Source organism: Silurus meridionalis, chromosome 11 (assembly GCF_014805685.1).
Source record: "Silurus meridionalis isolate SWU-2019-XX chromosome 11, ASM1480568v1, whole genome shotgun sequence".
NCBI lineage: Eukaryota > Metazoa > Chordata > Actinopteri > Siluriformes > Siluridae > Silurus > Silurus meridionalis.
In genome coordinates, this window is record NC_060894.1 from 3,123,722 (window position 1) to 3,144,441 (window position 20,720).

The following is a 20,720-nucleotide window of genomic DNA, read 5'->3' on the forward strand; positions in this document are numbered from 1 at the left end:
AGTTAGTAGTTCAATAATGTTAAAAAACGTGACTGAAAATGGTGAGTTTCATGTCTCTTGTAATCGAGTGCGACACATTCGCCAGACTGTATGTAACACAATACAGTACTTTTTAAAAGGTATCATTGAGGTTTTGTGAGATTTTTCCGTTACCTCTGTATTGTGTAATACTTCATAGCAATTAAATAAAAGTTATAATAAAAACAATGATCGTATACACCAATTACTGCATGTACAAATAGGCAATTATGCATAAAAAAATACTTGCTGTACCTGGATTGGATGTTCCACTCAAAACATGGTTTTCCAGATAATCTTTCTTTCACAGATCAAAATGATGATGATTATTAATATTTTAAAGAGCAATAGTAAGACTACAATAATACAAAACATAAGTAAGTGGGGGGAAAAAAGAAAAACAGTAATATGTATTTATTACTTAGACATTTGGCAAACACTGAGGGTTTTTTTTTAACAAAAAAAAAAAAAAAAACACAAACCGTACAATACTTTATTACAATTGTAAACTAAACCAGAAATTATGATAAGTCTTTCCAGAATGTTGAAGTATTCCAGAGAATGTATAAAATTACATCTCCGGTTTAATCGTACACAATCAGTGCACCTTTTTAACAGCAAGTCAGTCAGTCTTGATTTTTGTTACAGTACTCAGTTGAAATGTAACGAAACACTTTCACGAACACACACAGTGTTCCTCTGCTCTTCAGAGTCCCAGAGAAGCTTTCAGGAGGGAGGCCATGTCATCAGGAATGGTGTCTTCATCGCCTGGATGAATGCAGAATATGACTCAGATGTTGGCGAATTAATCACATCAGTACGTCATGTTAGATCAGTGATAGTATTTGGTGTCACTGGGGATTAATCAGAGAGCTCACCTTCCTCTGTGGCGGTCATGTCCTGCTCCAGTTTGAGTTTCCTCTGGCCGATGCGAAGCATGGCGTCCTCTATAGAGTCTTTGCTTATCAGCTTGATCACTTTAACATTCCTGCGTCAGACAAAAGGCTGTTTATAGCACTTATTTATAATCGTTAACTTTGACACAGGTTGCTAATCAATTTATGCAAATGTCATGCTAATAGCCCTTAAAAGCTACACTAATACGCACTACTATTAGTTCTACTAGATTTTAGAGTGTGCTTGTTGAGATATGTGTTCTTATACTTTTGTCCATACAGTGTCCTTTCAATCCTATGTCCTAAATAGTAGTTTGAGAATTCATCACTCTCTTCATACACAAGTTCTGACCTGGTTTGTCCGACACGGTGGCAGCGGTCCTCGGCCTGCTTGTCGTTGTAGGGATTGCAGTCGATGTCGTGCAGGATGACGACGTTAGCGGACGTCAGGTTGATGCCGAGTCCTCCAGCTCTAGTCGACAGCAGGAACACAAAGATGTCCAGGTCCGTGTTAAACTGGTCAATCAGCACGATCCTGTTGTAATGGACAGAGGACATGGATCGTGGGATGAGCTGAATAAGGTTAAATCAGAGTTCATATACATTGTTCATTGTGAAGTTATATACTTTTCCAGACTCAAAGATGCAGACTGCCTTGTAGGTTTTTAAGACCGTATCTAACATCTGAAATAATGATTTTGAAATCCAACTATAACATGCGTTACATTACAATCCCTGATGTACATCAGAATCAGAATCTGTGATGTTTTCCATGTGTTTAGTTGCACGGTATGGGGTGCTGTAATTTCCTGCCAACTGCTGCATCACAACGTAACAACCAATCACAGCTGTGCAGATCTGGTCTAGCACCGATCTTCTGGAAACGCTGCGAGTCAGCTCCTTACTCCATCTTCTGGCCATTTACACATGAATATGTTTTGTTTGAAAACGCATATTTTTGTTTTTTGGCCTTCCGTTCACACAGACGGAAACAGCAGCGAAAACGTAGCTCCCCAAAGTGGATCAATTAGAAATGTTTACATCGCAGTGTGGACTGCGGAAACTGAGGCTTTTGTCGTTGCCGCAACATTATAAAAAAAACAGCAGACGGAAATGACGCAGGCCGAATCGTCTTATGTTTTGCTTGTGCACAGTGCAAGGACGTGAGCGGTTTCAGACGTTTTAATGTGGATGAGCACGAATAAAATAAATTAATAGACAAAAATGCAGTTTTCATACGTATCCCGATTAGTGTAGATGTACCCTCTGTTTTATTTTAATAAAACTCGATATTTTTGAAAACCAAATAGGGCAATGGTTTGGAAACAAGTATTTGTCAATAGTGTTCTGTTTTTCCATACTAATCCAGACCTGGAAATCAAATTCCATACTTTTTCATACTGTTCCAAAATGCGTAGGAACCCTGTTAAATGTAAAGTGGTTATAACTCACTGTCTGATCGATTTAAAAAAATGAGACAACTTACCTGTTGCTCATCGGCGTGGAACCGTCCATTCGGATGTACCTGTGCTTGTGGTGTTTGAGCAGCACCTCCAGGATGTCCAGCATCATGGTGAACTGGCTGAAAAGGGCCACGCGGTGACCCTGAGGAAGACAAAGCGTCAGATGCAGAGATGCGGATGGAACGTTAGCATTGAATAATAGCTGTTTGGTGCTTGACCACCCTGGAGGCACCTACTTGTTCTTTGAGGTCCGTAAGAAGGGGTGTGAGGAGGTGGAGCTTCCCTGAGTCCAGCAGCTGCTCTGTGGTCAGCTGATGGTCCACCAGCGTAGGGTACTGCTGGCACAGACGATGCAGCTCGAAATCTGACATCACAGTCATGTCCTCCTCGATCAGAACTGGGTCTGAGTCACGGTGACTCGGCTCCTGTAAGGCCACAATTAATTCAGGGAACGCCACGTATAATATTTTATATATTGTATTCATATAAAAAATATATTCATTTACACGATATGGGCAGAAATTTGGGGAGACCTGGGGAGTCACTCTGGATAATAAGGGAGTCTGCCAAATGCCACAAATTATATATATATATATATATATATATAGGCTTTGTTTAAAAAAGTCACAAGATGGTAAGAATATTGATTAACTAGGGGTCTTGTATTAAATCAGGGTATTTTGCCCAAACTTCATACTCGTCTAATCAAACCTTATTTACTGATATTTATGTTTATTTGCAAAAATATAAAGTGTCTAGAAGCATGTTTTATGTGTGTTATATGATGAGAAATATTATATAACCTGTCCACTGACAAATGGCTTCACCAGTCATTGAATTATGAGGCTTCAATCTGCTATTTTGCCTGTGGATATTATAACGTCAGAATGAATAATATGCAAACACCTTGAGCATTAGTTTGCTCATGGCTGCGAGGCGTCTGCTGGAATAATACTGGCGGTGCAGGAGCGGGTGATTGGCCATCTTCCTCAGCTGCATCATGACATTGGTCAGCTCCCGTTCTGTGTGTGGGGACACATGTCAGACAGGGTGTTACTCAGAGACTAGCTGGAATATAAGAAATGATTACAGTAGCGGTCTTGCCTGGGTCTCGCAATGAATTACGGATGCTCAAGATGATGAATATGCATGCTGTTGTCTCTTCTGGTTACAATTTCTCTTAATTGGTACAAATTATTATCTTGTTAATATGACATTCTGTATGATTGCAATCATATAAATGAGTTAATACTGAGTATTGTTAATAAAAAAAAAAATCTTTGTGTTTTATCCTCATCATCATAATCATCATTATCGTCTTCCTCCAACATACTCTCTGTGCTGCCGGCACGCTTTAGTTTGCTGAACAGTGTGTCATAAAGCTGCTGCTGTTTCTCGCTCATGGCGCAGAACTCAGTCTGCTCCTCCTTGGCAGGCAGCTGCTTCAGGACCTGGTGAGAACAACATAAACGCTCAGTAGGCTTCTTATATCAAAACCTTGTGGTCAGGCATGTTACGTGTCTGTGCTGTTTACTGTGTCCCCCCCCATCCCCCATCCCTTTTTTGCGCTCCGGCTCTCTGCCGTCACATATAGCTGGAGTCACCGGTCAATTGTAATTACACGGCGGCTGAAAAAATGGGACCAATAAAGAGCAAGTACCTGCTAGCATTACAGTTTTTAGTTTTGATGTTTGCTATTTTTATTACGTAGTTTTTCACCACGTAGATTTAATTATTGTTTAGACTCCCTTGGTTAGAGGGCAGTGCCACCCCTTGTATTTTATTTATTTTTTATAACTTAGCATAGTGTAGTCGGCGTGATTGTTGCTGTTAGTTAGGTAAGCTTCTAAAATACAGCCTAGAGCGGTCCTTTTTCCGATGCTCATTTCTCTGGCACTGTTCATGCTCTCTTGCCCGTGTGAGTCTAGTCCTCCCATCACCCTTGACACCACCACGACGGAAACTAACAAACAACATCATTCGAAAAAGTGCTGTGGAAGCATTTCAATAAGCATCAGAGGTAGCGTTACAGGGACATCGGAAAATTCAGACACGTTTCAAATTATTTAAGGCCCAGAACAGCAAATTGATTAACCCCCAACCCCCCCCATAACTCTGTTACATTTCTCCACTATTTCTTCATTAACTCTAACTGTTACAAAACTCTGGCACTGGAGACTCCTTCCAGACATGTTCAATAAACTAAACCTCCTCTGTATTAATGTATAATTCCAATCAATAGTAAACTCCTTCGATTATATGGAGTGTCTTCCTTCCTCTCTGTGAAAAAGCAGTTACAACAGAAACGCTAATGTTAGAACAAGCACATTAATCAAATCCTGTGGTTTTGCCTTGCAGCTGGAAGCACAGTCAGGGCTGCTGTTACTGAAAATCTATCCGTCCAATCAGAATTGAGAATTCAAAAGAGCATACGCTGATGTATAATGCATCAGAGTTAATGTGCCCCATACCCCCACCTCAATACACACACAAACACACACGAACACAATCTGCATGGGCTCACATGCACATGGCTGCGCAATACCTCGCTTTTGATACGCCGCAGGATAAAGGGTTTCATAATGAGTTTGGCGTGAGCAATCCGGTCCTTCTCAAAGCTGCTCTGCTCCTCCGAGGATTTCTAAATACACACCCATACGCATACGCATACAAATACACAAACACACACACACACAAAATGAGCTCAGCTTGGCATCGCTTTAGGACTGCATTTCTCTTCCTGATCCCACACAGCCACATCACTGCACACTTCTTTTCCAGGTCTGAAATGTTCAATTAAAGCTCCTTTTGGGATTTAATCAGGTGAGCTGAAGTATGAAAAGCACAAAAAAAAAAAAACCCACAATTTATTCTTTATCCTTTCTTTTTATTTTCTGCACGGAAGCTGAAGGATGATGAAAAGTCTACCAGTAAATACACCCTCAAATCTTTCCATAATCACTTCCACACACATTGTTAAGCTACTTAAGCTGTTCAGCTGCGCCGTGTTCTCAGAATAAACAACAAAACCAGAAGCTGGACGTTTATGGATTTTAGTCCATAGTGGAATTATACACTTTATGGACAAACGTTTGTGGACACCAAAGATAAGATTGAAGTATTCATTTTTTTAACATCACATTCCACATTTAGTCTTTAATTGTTGTTAGAATCAGCTGTTAAAATTTGCTGTTAGAAAAAGCAGATCTTCATGGAGCTGGCTTTGTACACAGGAGCACTGTAATGCTGGAACAGGAACATGCTCGGGTCCCTTAGGTCAAGTGAAGGGAAAACTTGATCCTACACCAATTATAACATGATGACTGGTGAAGTGAATAACAATGATGATCTCTTCATCATGGCACCTGTTAGAGGGTAGGATTTATTAGGCAGCAAGTGAACATCTTGTCCTAAAAGTTGACGTGTTAGATGCAGGAAAAATGGTAAAGTGTAAGGAGCGAGTTTGACAAAGACCAAATTGTGATGTCTAGACGTCTGAGTCAAAGCGTCTCCAAAACTGCAGCTCTTGTGGGATGTTCTTGGTCTGCAGTGGTCAGTATTTATTAAAAGTGCTTGAAGGAAGTAATAGTGGTGAACCGGCGACAGGGTCGTGGGCAGCCGAGGCTCATTGATACACGTGGGGATGCGAAGGCCGGTCCGTGTGGTTCGATTCCAACAGACGAGATCCTGTAGCTCAAACTGCTGAAGATGTTCATGCTGTTGATGCTCAGTAGGTCACGACTGTTTTGGCAGCAAAATGGGAAACCAACACAATATTAGTTAGGTGGCCATAATGTTATGAACCACATATGGCTGGAAAAAGTCAGGTGTCCCAATACTTTTGTCCAGAAAGTGTATTAGTTGTACAATTCCGTCTGTGCTTTTGTTTATTTTTGATAAACGACTTTTAAATCACTATGTTCCAGATATGGAAAAACTGGACGGTGCTCCGAGGCAGAAAACCTTTTTGTGTACGAGAGAATTTAATTACTTGCTCATAACATTAGACTCAGAGCTTTGGTGCAAATCTGCTTTTGGGAAAAGAGATTTATTTTGAAACCATGTTTACATTCTATGTTTAGTTTTCTTGCTGATTTGAGCAGTTCAACCATTAAATGTAATACACTGGCAAGGCCCGGGTTTATCCTTTACCCCGAGAGCTGTGGTTACAGAGATGGAAATTCAGTTGTATTTACTATTCGGCTATTATGGGTATTAGCTTGTTTGACTGGTCTTGAATTAAAGGAGTTTAAGCCTGAATTAAACCAAGGAAGCCAAGAACAGTTTTAGTTTTAAAGGATTATTCAGGGTTTTTTTTTTGAGGATCACTGAATAATACAGGATTCTCAACTCCTAATAAGAATCTTCAAAGATTATAGTGTTATAAATAATGTTGAGAAACTGGAATGAGTGAAATTTTTAGCTCATTGATTTGATTTATTCTAGGGTTGTGCATTTCTTCCCCCAATTGTACCGAACCGTGACTTAAAAAGCGAGTTATGTACCGAACCGTGAATTCTTTGTACTTTTTACACCCCTATATTATTTTATAAAGACTAATACATGACATTCTGTGATGCTATACAAAAATAATGCTTTTAAGATTCCCTATCGAGGATGACTTACATTTATCCCATTTTGACAAGTGAGCAGATGAGAGTTAAGGGCCTTGCTCAAGGGCCCATTAGTGGCAGGTTGGTGGTGCAGGGATTTGCACCCCTGACCTTTCGATCAGACGTCCAAGGTGTTCCTAGAGTGTTATTCTACTTAGACCACTTAGATCATCTGCCTTACAAGTTGTGTTGGTTCCATAGATACTATAGATATGAACCTTTCAGTCACGTTACACAAGAACACTGAGCACTTTCTGACCAATCAGATTGCAGCATTCAACCCCGACGTTAAAGAAGGTTTACTGTTCGTTTCTAACCTACACTCCAAAATGCATCAGGGCTGAGTGGAACATTGTATAGAGTTTCCTACCATAGAGAACATCTTGGCGATCTGTGAGGTGCTGCTGGAGAACATGTTGGGCATGATGAAGTTAAGTAGAGACATCAGCTCTAGGAGGTTATTCTGCAGCGGCGTTCCAGTCAGCAGCAGCCGATATTTGGCCTATAGAGCGCACACACACACACACACACACACACACACACACACACACACACACACACACACACACACACACACACACACACACACTCATAATGATGCTCCACCCCTCCAGGGACACCTTTACCACATGCATTTTACTTACGTTGATGCCCATGAGATGGCGATAGCGCAGTGAGCTCATGTTCTTCAGCATGTGTCCTTCGTCGAACACAGCATATTCCAGTTTGAGCTTGCGGAACAGGCTGCGATCGCTGGAGTTCCCGATTGCCAGGTTGTATCTGCGAGTGTAAAAATAAACAATACATAAGCAGAAAATAAAACAAGAAAACAAATTAACTGCCTAATTAAGCCATTAACCCCCTGGGGGGCGACAAACGCACCAGTGTGTTTTCTGGCTTTTTTTTTTTTCATAACGCCGAAACGAACTTAAACTACTCTGTCTTTTTTGACCGTACTGATAAGAGCAATACATTATTTAAATCTGTAAAGGGTCTACTTTTATTTCTATACACTCCTAATAACAACAAAACGCTGTGCTTTTGTAAAATAAAGAAAACAACCAGGATGCTCGCACTGCCCCATTTCAGTGAATACTTGCCTTACAATAAATATATGTATACAAAGCTTGAAATGTCTAGAGATACAGATTCTCCAAAAATCTGCTACATTTTTTTAAATGTGTTATACCCGGTCTCTGGTCCCGATAAGTGACCCATCGACACACATATACACGCGTCCATTCTTATCAGTGATGTAATTTATCATTAGCTATGCATGTTCTGCTAATTTCTAACAACTGTAACATTTCTAGCATCACCTGCATCAAAGGCACACGAGTGGCGTTTAGTTTTGAGTTCACTGGAAAATCATACTAAGTGCACGTTATTTATTGCGCCATCACAATCTGGTCCTTGTAAAACTCCCAGCGCTTGCTCGTTTTTCCTGCTTCTAACACCTGGACTTTAAGAACAAAATGTTTACTTGCAGCCTAATAAATAACACCCACTAACAGGTGCCATGATAAAGAGATAATCAGTGGTTAAGGCTCTGGGTTACTGATTGGAAGGTCATGGCCCTTAACCCCCTGTGCCCACTGTAACATAGCTGACCTTGCACTTTAAACCCAGCTTCCTAACATCATTGGGATATGTTCTATAAAGTACATGTGACCATATGAAGCGCCTTTTTTCTTCCCGATCTATTGAGTGTTTCACTGTTATTACTTCGTTTCTTAGGAGAATTTCCCACACAGCTCGAGGTCCTGCATTGATGTGTGGGATTACAGGAACACGTGCTTTCCAATCGGTCTTACAGCACTGAATAGATCGATTCCAAACTCTGCTGCCATGCATCAATACCTTTGAGAGCTGCATTAATTTTTCATTTTTATGCGAAATACAGTACCATAGTACCATTTTTTTTTTTACTTTTTCTTATCGTTTCTCGAAGTGATTCAACATCAACTGGAGTCATCGCTATGAGCTTCTGCATGGAACCATTCCTATTTCTTGAATGATCAAATCCATCTGTGATTACTGTGAATGGTATCATGTGGTAACCATGAATATGGCTTCGGCCTGCAATTATTATGAAGAGTTTTGCTGCAAAGGATTTGAACTACCAGTGTAACGGTTTAGCACTCATGTCTCAGTAACAGCGTGTAACTTTAACAAAACACTTTATGTGAAAATTGTAAGGAATAAACATCAGGTGTCACCCAGATGAGAACGGGCTCCCATTTAAGTCTGGTTCCTCTCAAGGTTTCTTCCTCAGGAAGTTTTTTCGTGCCACCGTTGCCATTGGCGCGCTCATAATGGAGACATGTATAGTGACGAATTTAAATTGAATATCTTTATTCTTTATCTAGTCATGTTACAAAGCAGCTCAAAAGACTCACGTCGAGACGATGATGCTATAATCCACTTCTTCGTTCAGGATCTCATAGCGGATGCATTTCCGTTCCTCGACGGACCCTACACAGACACCATGGGATAGGTGACTTTACAGTTCACAAAAATCAATTAATCAAGTCTCATCACTACTGCTCTAAACCTTACCGTAGTAAACCAGCACTTTAAAGCTCGGGCACCAAAGGTTAAGCTCACGAACCCAGTTATCTGTCAACAGGAAAAAAATTTCAGATGAAGCGCAAATGTTTTAAAAAGGTATGCTTGATGCCAATCGCTCCTCTCACCAAGCGTGGAAGAAGGCACTGTGATGAGATGCGGTCCTCTGTTCCCTTCCTGATAAAGCTGTGCCAGGAATGAAATGACTTGGATGGTCTTTCCCAAACCCTGCAAACAAAAAAAAATAAATATTGTAGATTTCTCCTTTTTTCCTATTAAATCCATCATCATGCATAATCCTGTCATAGCAATTTATGGGTCCAGGATATCAATATATTAGCATTATTTGGACCAAGAACCTGCTCAGCAAAACAACCCAAGTAGAAAATATGCCCATGTTCACATTCTGCACTGTGTATATATGGCAGGATTGACCCCGAATAGTCGAAGATTCATAGACTATTGGTTTTCTCCCAATAAGTTAATATACAGCCTATAATGATGATGCAATAAATAAAATTTGTACTTAGAGCGCACAGTGTGCGAGAAGGTGAACAACAAATCTGACACTGAAAGAATGTTTTTAATGCTGCCAAGCTACAACATTAGAGCAAGACCCTTTGTATTTCAACATGAAGGACACAGAAGTACTAAAACAATACTTTCTGTTCTGTTACACTGTTATAAAACGAAGAGAGCTGAATTATAATGAGCATATAACGAGGAGTGTGTGAGATTTTTTTGTACCATTTCATCCGCCAAGATTCCATTCAGCTGGTTCTTGTGAAGCAGGGTCAGCCAACTCAGGCCAATCAGCTGATACGGTTTCAGCTCAAATCTAAAAAACAGCACAGAGGATAATCATGGAATAATTCAGATTATTTAGAAATACAATAACCGAAAGGCAAAAAACAACAACCGAAAGGCAAACCCACGTGCTGGTAAGGATGTGAGGCTGCCTCATCGATCCCAGACCCTTCTGCACCAATCCGGTCATCTTTCTGGAAATTTCCTCACACTTGACCATAAGCCCCTGTACCACCTCTCGCTCCCTCAGGACCTCTCGACAGCCAGCGAGCAGATCCGCAGACAGGCCGTTACCTCTGTGTAGGACTTCATCCTGTGGAAAACAGATTTTTCTTAATACAGAGGAATGCTCTGACATGGTTAATCATATAAGCATAAAGATGCTGTAATGTCTAATACAAGATGGTCTATAAAATAGGGATGTGCATCTCCATAACCTGAGGCCAATGCGATGTGCATCTCTTTGGTTCAGACAGACAGCAAATCATCAATTTACTTAAGTGCGTCCTGACTTCTAAGGCATGGCCCTTTTACAAACACGCCTTTGAAGTGCAAAAAAAAAATTAATAAAGCCAGATGTTCTTTTCCTGTTGTGTCTGCAGGAAGATGCAGCTCTTCCTCTGCCATAATATCTGTATCTCAGAACACGCCTCAGTCTCCATAGTGTTGTGATACGTCATATTCACGTAGCAGCAGCGGTGCAAGAGAACGCGCTCGAGAAACAGTTTAGAGAGGAGAAATAGTCTACATAGAAAATATCAGTCACAAATTCTTGGACACTTTCTATGTAATAAAATTAATTGTTGGAGTATCCAACATAGCTATCGGTATCGGTAAAATCCACCTCTCATACGAACTGCTAAGTTAAATGCATTGCTGGCTACCATTTATCGTTCTAGTTGATAAACTGAAAAGATGCAGATAAGAAACAAAAAACACAAAAAGTAAAGAGTGAAAGAGGAACCACTCACTAGATCGCTCCACGTCTGATACGGTCTCAGCTCAATGATTTTCTGAGCTTTCTTCAAAGAGCAGCCTGCGATCAGAGTCAGCTCGTCCACCGTGGCCTTCTGGAAGAAGACCAGGATCTGAGCCTTTAATCTGGGAAGCTTCTCATCGGCTTCATCTGAATCCGAGTCCATGTCCAAAGGTCTGGGCGACGCCTCGAAGTCACTGGTGTTGTCTTCCGAGCTGCTGTCTTGCTTCTGGATTTCTCTCGTGTTCCGTCTCCTCATCGCCCGAGCGTCTCTGTCGCCGTTTAAGGGTCTGACAGGGACCCGAGGTATTGCAGAGGTGCCGGGGTTCGACGTGGGATTTGTGCTTTTGATTTCAGAGGAAGGCACGGGTTCCGAGTCAGAGTCATCGCTGCTGCATTCCACCACTAAGAGGATAAGAGAAGATAATGATGATGTATATGGGGAAATGATTTACTGCTAAGGTTGCAAAGGGGCAGAAACTTGCCAAAAAACTTTCTAGAAACTTTCCATGGGAACCTCATTTGGGGAATTTTGGAAACATTCCAAATTTGAAACTTACCAGGGGAAATTTATATAAACTGTAGCATATACAAACATAAATATAAACATCTGGGGAGTGGTAGCTCAGTGGTTAAGGTACTGGGTTGCTCAATGGAAGATCAGGGGTTTAAGTCCTGGTATAGCCAAGCTGCCACTCTTGGGCCCCTGAGCTAGGCCCTTAACCCCCTGTGCTCCAGGGGCGCTCTGGCTCCAGATTATGAGCAAGCTGGGATATGTGAAAAAAGAATTCCGCTGTAATGTTCATGTGAAAAAGGCTATTCTATTTTGTTTGGTAATAAACTGATATGCATGCAAACTAACACAGATATAGAAAATGAAATTTTTTACTTATTTGTTAGTATAATTTTGTTGCAGAATAGCTCACACGCAGCACAAAAAGGTTTTGAACATATATTTATGTAATATTCATGTAATTTGCGTGAATATTCACCGCTTATTTTTTTTTACATTATTTTGTGTGCAGGATTCAAGAAACTCTCTGCATTATGTTATGGAAGAATGTACAGTGCATCTAGGGGGTGTGGCCTCAGTGACCCTGCAGTAAGTGTGCTGAATATGCAGGGTAGATATTCAACAGTACTTGCAATAAATCTGGTTGTTTTTAAAATTATCCTGCAAGATACATTTAGGTCCACTGTTAATGGCTAGTCATTACATTTGAAAATTCCCAGTTCATTCCCATTAATTCCCGTTAACATCCATAGAAGGTAATATGTATGCGGAGTCTATGTTGTTTTGGAGTTTATGGACGAATATCCACTATAATGTATTTACAGGACGTGTTCATTAGCTGAGGAAGGCTTGCACACTTGAGTAAAAGAGATTATTAATCAATCAGAAACTGTCTAAACTTTATGGTAATCTTTATAATCAATATTCCTCCTAAAAAAAAAATGCACTTTTATTTCCTACACATAATACAGTGCACTCAAAAGTCTCAGGCAGCATGAAAAGAGACATTTTTTGTTGTATTTTCTATACTTTCTCAGTAAACAATGAGTCCCTGGTTTGCATTCCGTCTCACCTGTAAGTCACTTTGAATAAAAGCTTCGTAAATTTCTGTCCAGCTCTTCCACACTGTCCTAAAGAAACCAAGCCATCAGGGTTATTTTTTAGGGTTTTTGTGCTGTTCCAGCACCAAACAAATCTTGCCCTGTTATTCAAAATTGCACAGCCCTTGATGACCTGCCTCAGGTGTGCTGAGAGCTGGAGCAAAACCAATTTAGAGCGCCCGGGTTCAACACCTCCGTCCTATTATGGTGAAATACGGTTTATTAAAGTCCCTGTCAGGAAATGCTGAAACAGCAGCGCAGGTGCTGCGGGAACGTCTGAGCTTACGAACACGGAGTGCGGCCCGACATACAAATTACAGCTGCTGCAAACGTTGTTCAAAAGCATCCTTTATTACAACACCATGAGCTCGTGGGTCTTCCTAATTCAAACAGTTTGTCAGTCAGGCAGAAAGGAAGCAGCAGGAAGTCCTCACCGTGTTCCGAGAACATGCGCAGTGCCTCCAGGGCATCCTCGATAACCCAGCTGTGTTCATGAAGCACGTCTCGTAGCTCCTGCGGGAACACTTGTCAAATTTAACAGTCTATACAGGACACACATATGTGCAAGGTGTGCATGTCTAGTTTGGAGAGTCAGAGATATGAAAGATACCGTTGTAAGCAGCCAATTGAATACTATGTGATTTAGAGCCTCTCGGATACAGTACATTTATAATGTGATCGAGATGTTGATAATGAATTTCATACAATCAGTTTAATTATATTCAATAAAAAAGCTAGGCTACACCTTTCCTACGACTGTAAAGAAGCCACCCTCTTCACTAAAACTGTAATACAGAGGCCACACCCCTTCACTACATCTGTAATACAGAGGCCACACCTCCTTCACAACAATGTAACAGAGGCCACACCTCATTCATTAAAACTGTAATGCAGAGGTCACACCTTCACTAAAACTGCAATACAGAGGCCACACCTCCTTCACTAAAACTATAATACAATGGCCACACCTCCTTCATTAAATCTGTAATGCAGAGGCCACACCTCCTTTACTAAAACTACAATACAGAGGCCATACTTCCTTCACTAAAACTACAATAGAGAGGCTATACCCCCTTCACAAAAACTACAATAAATAGGCCACACCTTCTTCTCTAAAACTATAATACAGAGGCAACACCTCCTTCACAAACACTACAATACAGAGGCCACACCTACTTTACAAGGATCAGAAAGGTCCAAAGGCTTGGATGATTGTCTGGAGGATTAATTGTTTGGCTTTCTAAAGGAGTTTTTCTCTTAAAGGAAAATGGAAAAGTTCTACATTAAAGTTTTAATAGTTCCTCTAGCGTTTTTTTGTGTACACCGCTCACTCACCTCCTTGTTGAGATGGGGGAAATTACGCTGCAGCTTCTTCACCATGCTCTCCTGCTCCCTCCAGCTGGGCTCAGGTCCTTCATCAGCCGAATCATCAGTCTACAGAGAGTACATAAAACTGCTGTATGACCTAAAAGCTCTTAACACACTGATCAATTCAGTCGTTCAGATAATGATACCTTTTGGCTGGAAAGACCAAACCTGACTGATATTGATTTTTTATTTCAAACATCTTGAGTGCTGTTGTAAGTCCTATCCAATTTATTATGATGTAAAGGTAAGCAGCTTTTCGCTGAAATTAGATCTTGGCATAAAAAATAAAAAATGTCCATGCCCAGTCCAATAGCTTTTAAAAGTTAGCTGGAAAAATTAAGGAACTAGAAAACATGAACTAAAAGCACACATCATATTCATCTTGAATGATGTAATCAGTATCCTGCTGATTGAAAAATGACATTACCTTATTTGCTTCGTTCCAATGTTGTGTTTGAGGCAGATTGTAAATAATCATTTACAAGTTGTAATAAAGTCAAGTGCTGCCACTTCACCTCACAATGTGAAAAGGGGAAAAAACATGGCGTCCAGGGAAGTGTGGCTATTTTACATAAAAAGACCACACCTCCTTCACTACAACTGTAATACAGACGCCACACTTTCACTAAGACTGTAATACAGAGGCCGCACCTACTTGTAATACAGAGGCCACGGCTCCTTCACTACGACTGTAATAAAGAGGCCACGGCTCCTTCACTACGACTGTAATACAGAGGCCACGGCTCCTTCACTACGACTGTAATACAGAGGCCACACCTCCTTCACTACGACTGTAATACAGAGGCCACGGCTCCTTCACTACGACTGTAATACAGAGGCCACACCTCCTTCACTACGACTGTAATACAGAGGCCACGGCTCCTTCACTACGACTGTAATACAGAAGCCACGGCTCCTTCACTACGACTGTAATACAGAAGCCACACCTCCTTCACTACGGCTGTTATACAGAAGCCACACCTCCTTCACTATGACTGTAATATAGAAGCCACACCTTTACTACGACTGTAATACAGAAGCCACACCTCCTTCATTACAACTGTAATACAGAAGCCACACCTCCTTCACTACAACTGTAATACAGAAGCCACACCTCCTTCACTACGACTGTAATACAGAGGCCACACCTCCTTCACTACGACTGTAATACAGAAGCCACACCTTCACTATGACTGTAATACAAAAGCCACACCTCCTTCACTATGACTAATACAGAAGCCACACCTCCTTCACTACGACTGTAATATAGAAGCCACACCTTTACTACAACTGTAATACAAAAGCCACACCTCCTTCACTATGACTAATACAGAAGCCACACCTTCTTCACTATGACTGTAAAAAAAATAGACAGAAGCTACCGTATCTAAATTTTCACAGTTGAGACATTAGCAACCTTTGTTTCATCTCTGATTATAGCAAACATTTCCCCAATTTTTTTTATTACATTAAAATTTTTTCTTTACATGAAGTTGCAACATATCATGCAATGTTTTATAATGTTACCGCCCAAAAGGTTGTAAATATCAAAGTGTAAAATGTTCTGCATCTCCTTCTCATCAGTTTCTAAGATGAGTGCATTTCAAGCGGCAAAAGCAAGTTTATAAATGCAGTCTCGATCCCTCGTCTCCAAAGCGGCACGACCCAAAACTCCCACACGCACGTCTCCGGAGAATTCACGACGACAAGTAACAAATAAGCCGACCAGGCAGCCGTCCATCACTGCGGGGGGAAAAGATTAACCGATAAGCCAGCAGCTGCCATGACTGAAAAGCAATAATGTTTCTGTCCTTGAGCTGTTTTTTAATGCGATTTTCACATTCGCAGCTTTGTAGTGGAGGAATCGCAATACACCTGATCAGGAACATCACTGTGACACGATGGAGAAGAGAAACCTTCTGTATTTACCTGTTCAGACTGAAATACTAAAGCGACTAAAAGAACTGAAGACTGCAGGACGTGCCTTGTGTAACAGAAGCCACATTTACCACGTAATATCTCCAGAATTATCACGTGAAATTTGGACACATTTTGGACTAATGCAGATCCAAAGTTAAAACATACTACTATACTAACACTAAAGGTGCCACGGTGAAGACATTAGTGTTATTCACGTCACCATTCATAATGTTACGCCTGATGCCTACATGTAGGTAAAATGGTGAAAGGAAAACTGAACCCAATGGTTCCCATTCCATACTTCAGCACCATGCAATTCCGTCTGGACAGTCGTCTGGAGTGATATCCATCATGGAACGGCCTGCCCAGTCACCGCACCTAAGTCCTACTGAACTGCTCTGAGATGAACTGGATCACAAGAACGAAATCTCCAACTAGTGAAGAACATCTCTGATGAGTTTTACAAGAGTAAAGCATTTCAGCTAAATGTTAAACTGTTCAGTTGCCGAGAGCGTGTAAAGCTGATCTTCATGCTAAAGGAGGATTTTTCAATGAACATAAATCGGAACATCCGGATTTCTAGAGATTTGTTTGCTTAAAGGAAATACTGTTACATGACCCAGTTTGCTGCATGGGAGCAAAAGGAACATGCACATGTCTCTAAAAAAAAAAAACAAGCTCTGTAGATAGATCTAATATTTTTGGAGATAAAAAAAATCCTAAACATGGCTTCCCAGAAATTATTCATTTTTTATTAATACGTATTTACAGACTGTAAGAATTCTGAACCAAATGAAAATAAATAAATGAATTAAGATGGAGTGACACTAAAGCTGTGAATTAGGACCGAGAGCCTCAGAGATGTATGTGAAGGCAACACAATCTCACAATTGACTCGCGCCTCTTCTTGCTGCTCATGTTGCTTTCCTGGGAATCGTCATTCATGTCCTCTTGCCTCCTTTTACACACTGAATCTGAGAAAAAAATAAAAATAAAACGTCAATTCATGACTTTAAAGCTAATCCATCAAAGCCACTGAGACAGACAAGGCCCAGGAAATGAGACGAGCTGTTAAACACCACTTATAACTAATCCCAGCTGATCATCTGGAAAACAGCAAAACAGGAAACCAGGGAAAAGTTTATGAGCCACTGAGTGAATTCATCAGCACCTCCGTTTCCAGATGTCTTCACTGATGAAGCGTGTTCATGTTTGGTCTCCTGGAAGAACAAACAATCACCATTAAGGAACAGTTTAACTTGGGGGAACAACAGACAAAGTAAAGTTCTCTTCAAGAACACATCATGTGATCCTTACCGTCTCCTTCTCCCGGCTTTCGTGGTCAGACGTCTCCATCTTCGCCTCTCTTGCTTCGTTCTCTTCCTCATACAACATGTACAGGTCCTGAGTTGAAGTTGTGTTGCTCTTCCCCGGCCTAGAGAACACCAAAAAGTGCTGCTAGGTCTTTTCTTGATGTGACATAATCGAAGTGTTGGTGCAGATCTACCGCTTTACCCTATCGTGATCATAGAGCTTCCTGATATCTCCACTTCCGAATCAGAAGACGCAGAGTCCATCAGTGCAGGATCGGAGGGTTTAACAGGGCCGGGCTTAGATGGACGCTTGGCTTCTGGGGTTTCAGGTACTGTATTGTCTGTAAAAAATCAAAAAACAAAGGGGGGTTCTAATTTTAGGGTATGAACTTGGAAAGCATGTATTACCTTTTAATTAGCTCATAATAAGATCATTATAATAGTTATATCAATACAGCAATATCATAATTAATATGAAAATATCATTGGATGGTGATGACTTCGTGTGAATGAAGCAGGATGATGATGATGATGATGATGATGATGATGATGATGGAGGCTTTTATTGCATTGGATTGATTTCATTTTTTTATAAAGTTGACACTATTAAACACACAAGAAAAATCATAAAATACACTCCATTGTCGACCACATCTATTGTACAATTACGAAATAACCATGACATCAATGTTCCTTAGCATGATTTAGACAAGACACCTTCCAGACATTGAGGTGAGACTGAGCTACAGGCTGTGTTCCAATTCACTCCCTATTGCTACCAAAGAGCACTACAAAGAGAGCACGAGCACGTTACGTTGCGCCCTTGGTAGTGCCCCTAAACAGACATTCGAAAAACATTTGGAACTTAGCCAGACTTTTTCTGCCTACCGGTACAATCCGCAAGAATTTCGGGTTCATCTTTGTTCCTCATTGTTTAACCTGCAAACATGAAGGGAGAAAACGACAACGTCTTCCTGGAAACGTGTGTTATTCACGCCAAAAAATGTGCAAACCGGTAACGTGAAGTTTAAACACATTTAAACAGGTCTACAAATATTAGCCGGCCGGCTAACAAAGAATGTCATATTTGTATCTTAGCTAGCAGGCTAACTAGCAGCCAGTAAACCAATGGCCCTGAAGATAAAGCTCGAATCTCCTCTCTTTTAGTGCATACATTTGATTCAGCCCATGCTAATATAATCCGCTAATGCGTCACGGAAGCCCGTTTAGGACATACTGAAATGACAACGCGTTTTATTGTGTAGCCATTTAACTGCAACTGGAACACTGTGAGGCGCGCGACTGACAAATGGGTTGCCAGATTGGGTTCAATGATTCAACATCACTAATTTATCAACCTGAGACATCCAATCAATAATCCTCTGTAATCTGTTTCTCCAAATTTCACTTTTCAGAGAAGACTTCTTTCTGGGTTTGGAGCATAGCTGCAGAGATTTGGAATTATCCATTCACAAGATCATCACTGTGATCAGACACTGAGATCAGACACTGGGATCATTCAGCCTAAAAAATATTACTGTTATCAGACAGTAATCCTCTATCTGTCTGTCTGTCTGTTTGTCTGTCTATCTATCTATCTATCTATCTATCTATCTATCTATCTATCTATCTATCTATCTATCTATCTATCTATCTATCTATCTATCTGTCTGTCTGTCTGTCTGTCTGTCTAGAGGTACCTGGCTGTTCTAATATTTTGGTCGGTTTCATCTAATTTTCCTGACCAACATACAGACTTGGGTTCTGACTCAGTAATGTATGAAATAACCCTTGAATTTGTACTAAAATGAGCACATATGCAGTAAATGGATGGGATCAGTTATCAGGATCCATGAAATGTGCATTATATTGTATGCATGTGTATTATAATATATTATGCTATTTTGTTCATCTAAAAGTATAGTGGCATTTCATCACAAAATACTAACCATAATGTGATTAACACATGAATCACAGAAAAAACGACAATGCTTTATGAAATGAAAAGAGACAGAATCATTATAATATCTAAATCATCAGACTAATGACCAATCTGGCAACTCCCAGGAAGTTGCTTTGGCAACCGCAGTTGATAATAATGAAAAATATTGAATGCGAAAACAAATAAATAATTACGTTCAACAAAATGTGTAAATCGCGTTCCCTTTTTCTCTAATTAATTTACTTAAGTTTAAGTCAGTTTTTTTTGTGGCCTATTTGTGGATTGCTGTTCTCATACTTCATATGTGACTAAACTGATTTCATTTCACTGAAAATGTTAGAAACAATTCATAACATTTTCATCTATTTTATCATTAATAACCTCATTTTATCTTTTTAAAGGCATCTGATGATGATAATGTTGATTAAAATGCATGGAAAATACGACCAGGTTCCTAGAAATTTATGTTCTAATAAAAATGAATTTAGAAATCATTGTACAAAAAGAACTGAAGTTTATTAATCATTTTGCAGCACATACGGTGTTGATTAGTTTTCTGTAGCAGAAGCTGTGAGAGTAGTTGCAGCTGTATTTCATGTGACAGGGTTTTATTATGCTCCTGCAGTTTTGGAGATGCTCAGACCCAGACGTCTAGACATCACAATTTGTCAAACTCACTCAAATCCTTAGGCTTTCTGATTTTTCCTGCTTCTAACATCAACTTTGAGGTCAAAATGTTCACTTGCTGCCTCATAAATAAATCCCACCCACTTTTTTCTTCTTCTAATATACAGCAATGTTCAAATCAAAAGTGACCTAGTTTCTGGATTAAAGCTTTAAGTGAGATCTGGAAGTAACTCACGTATGTTCCACAACACTACACAGATAAAAAGTGTGAAATGGTGTTTATCACCTCTTTAGGATGATCTTTTGAACATTGCCTCACCTGAATGTTTTTTCCGAATAATCTAATTACCCGTTTTTGCCTGAATGTTAAAATCTTTCGATGCTGATGTCATGACAACCTTGTCGCATTCATCATACTTTTCACTGTGTAGTGATTGAACTTTCTGGGCTTTGAAAATTGATGGTGCTTGAAGTTACTTGTGTCAATAAGCCTTAGTAGGAGAATAAAGTGGCTTTAAGTGTAATGTGTGTCAGGGGAGACGAACAGATGGATTTACTGACAGACACTGACACAGACAGCCTTTTCAGAGCCATC

General features: G+C 40.2%; 1 protein-coding gene across 1 annotated transcript; it reads right to left on the reverse strand.

Moving 5' to 3' along the window:
* Positions 1-497: 497 nt before the first annotated feature.
* smarcad1b (SWI/SNF-related, matrix-associated actin-dependent regulator of chromatin, subfamily a, containing DEAD/H box 1 b) lies at positions 498-18,868 on the reverse strand. Its single transcript, XM_046860438.1, has 23 exons — positions 18,445-18,868; positions 17,759-17,897; positions 17,561-17,678; positions 17,415-17,463; positions 17,132-17,217; positions 14,291-14,389; positions 13,390-13,468; positions 11,337-11,746; positions 10,494-10,678; positions 10,306-10,396; positions 9,687-9,786; positions 9,550-9,609; positions 9,390-9,465; positions 7,635-7,770; positions 7,361-7,492; positions 4,923-5,018; positions 3,711-3,828; positions 3,284-3,399; positions 2,614-2,802; positions 2,401-2,519; positions 1,267-1,449; positions 897-1,006; positions 498-786 (listed from the first exon to the last, which is right to left on the reverse strand). The coding sequence occupies exons 1-23, from the start codon at positions 18,485-18,487 to the stop codon at positions 725-727; spliced, it is 2,796 nt and encodes a 931-aa protein (XP_046716394.1). The 5' UTR covers positions 18,488-18,868; the 3' UTR covers positions 498-724.
* Between the last annotated feature and the right edge of the window lie 1,852 nt (positions 18,869-20,720).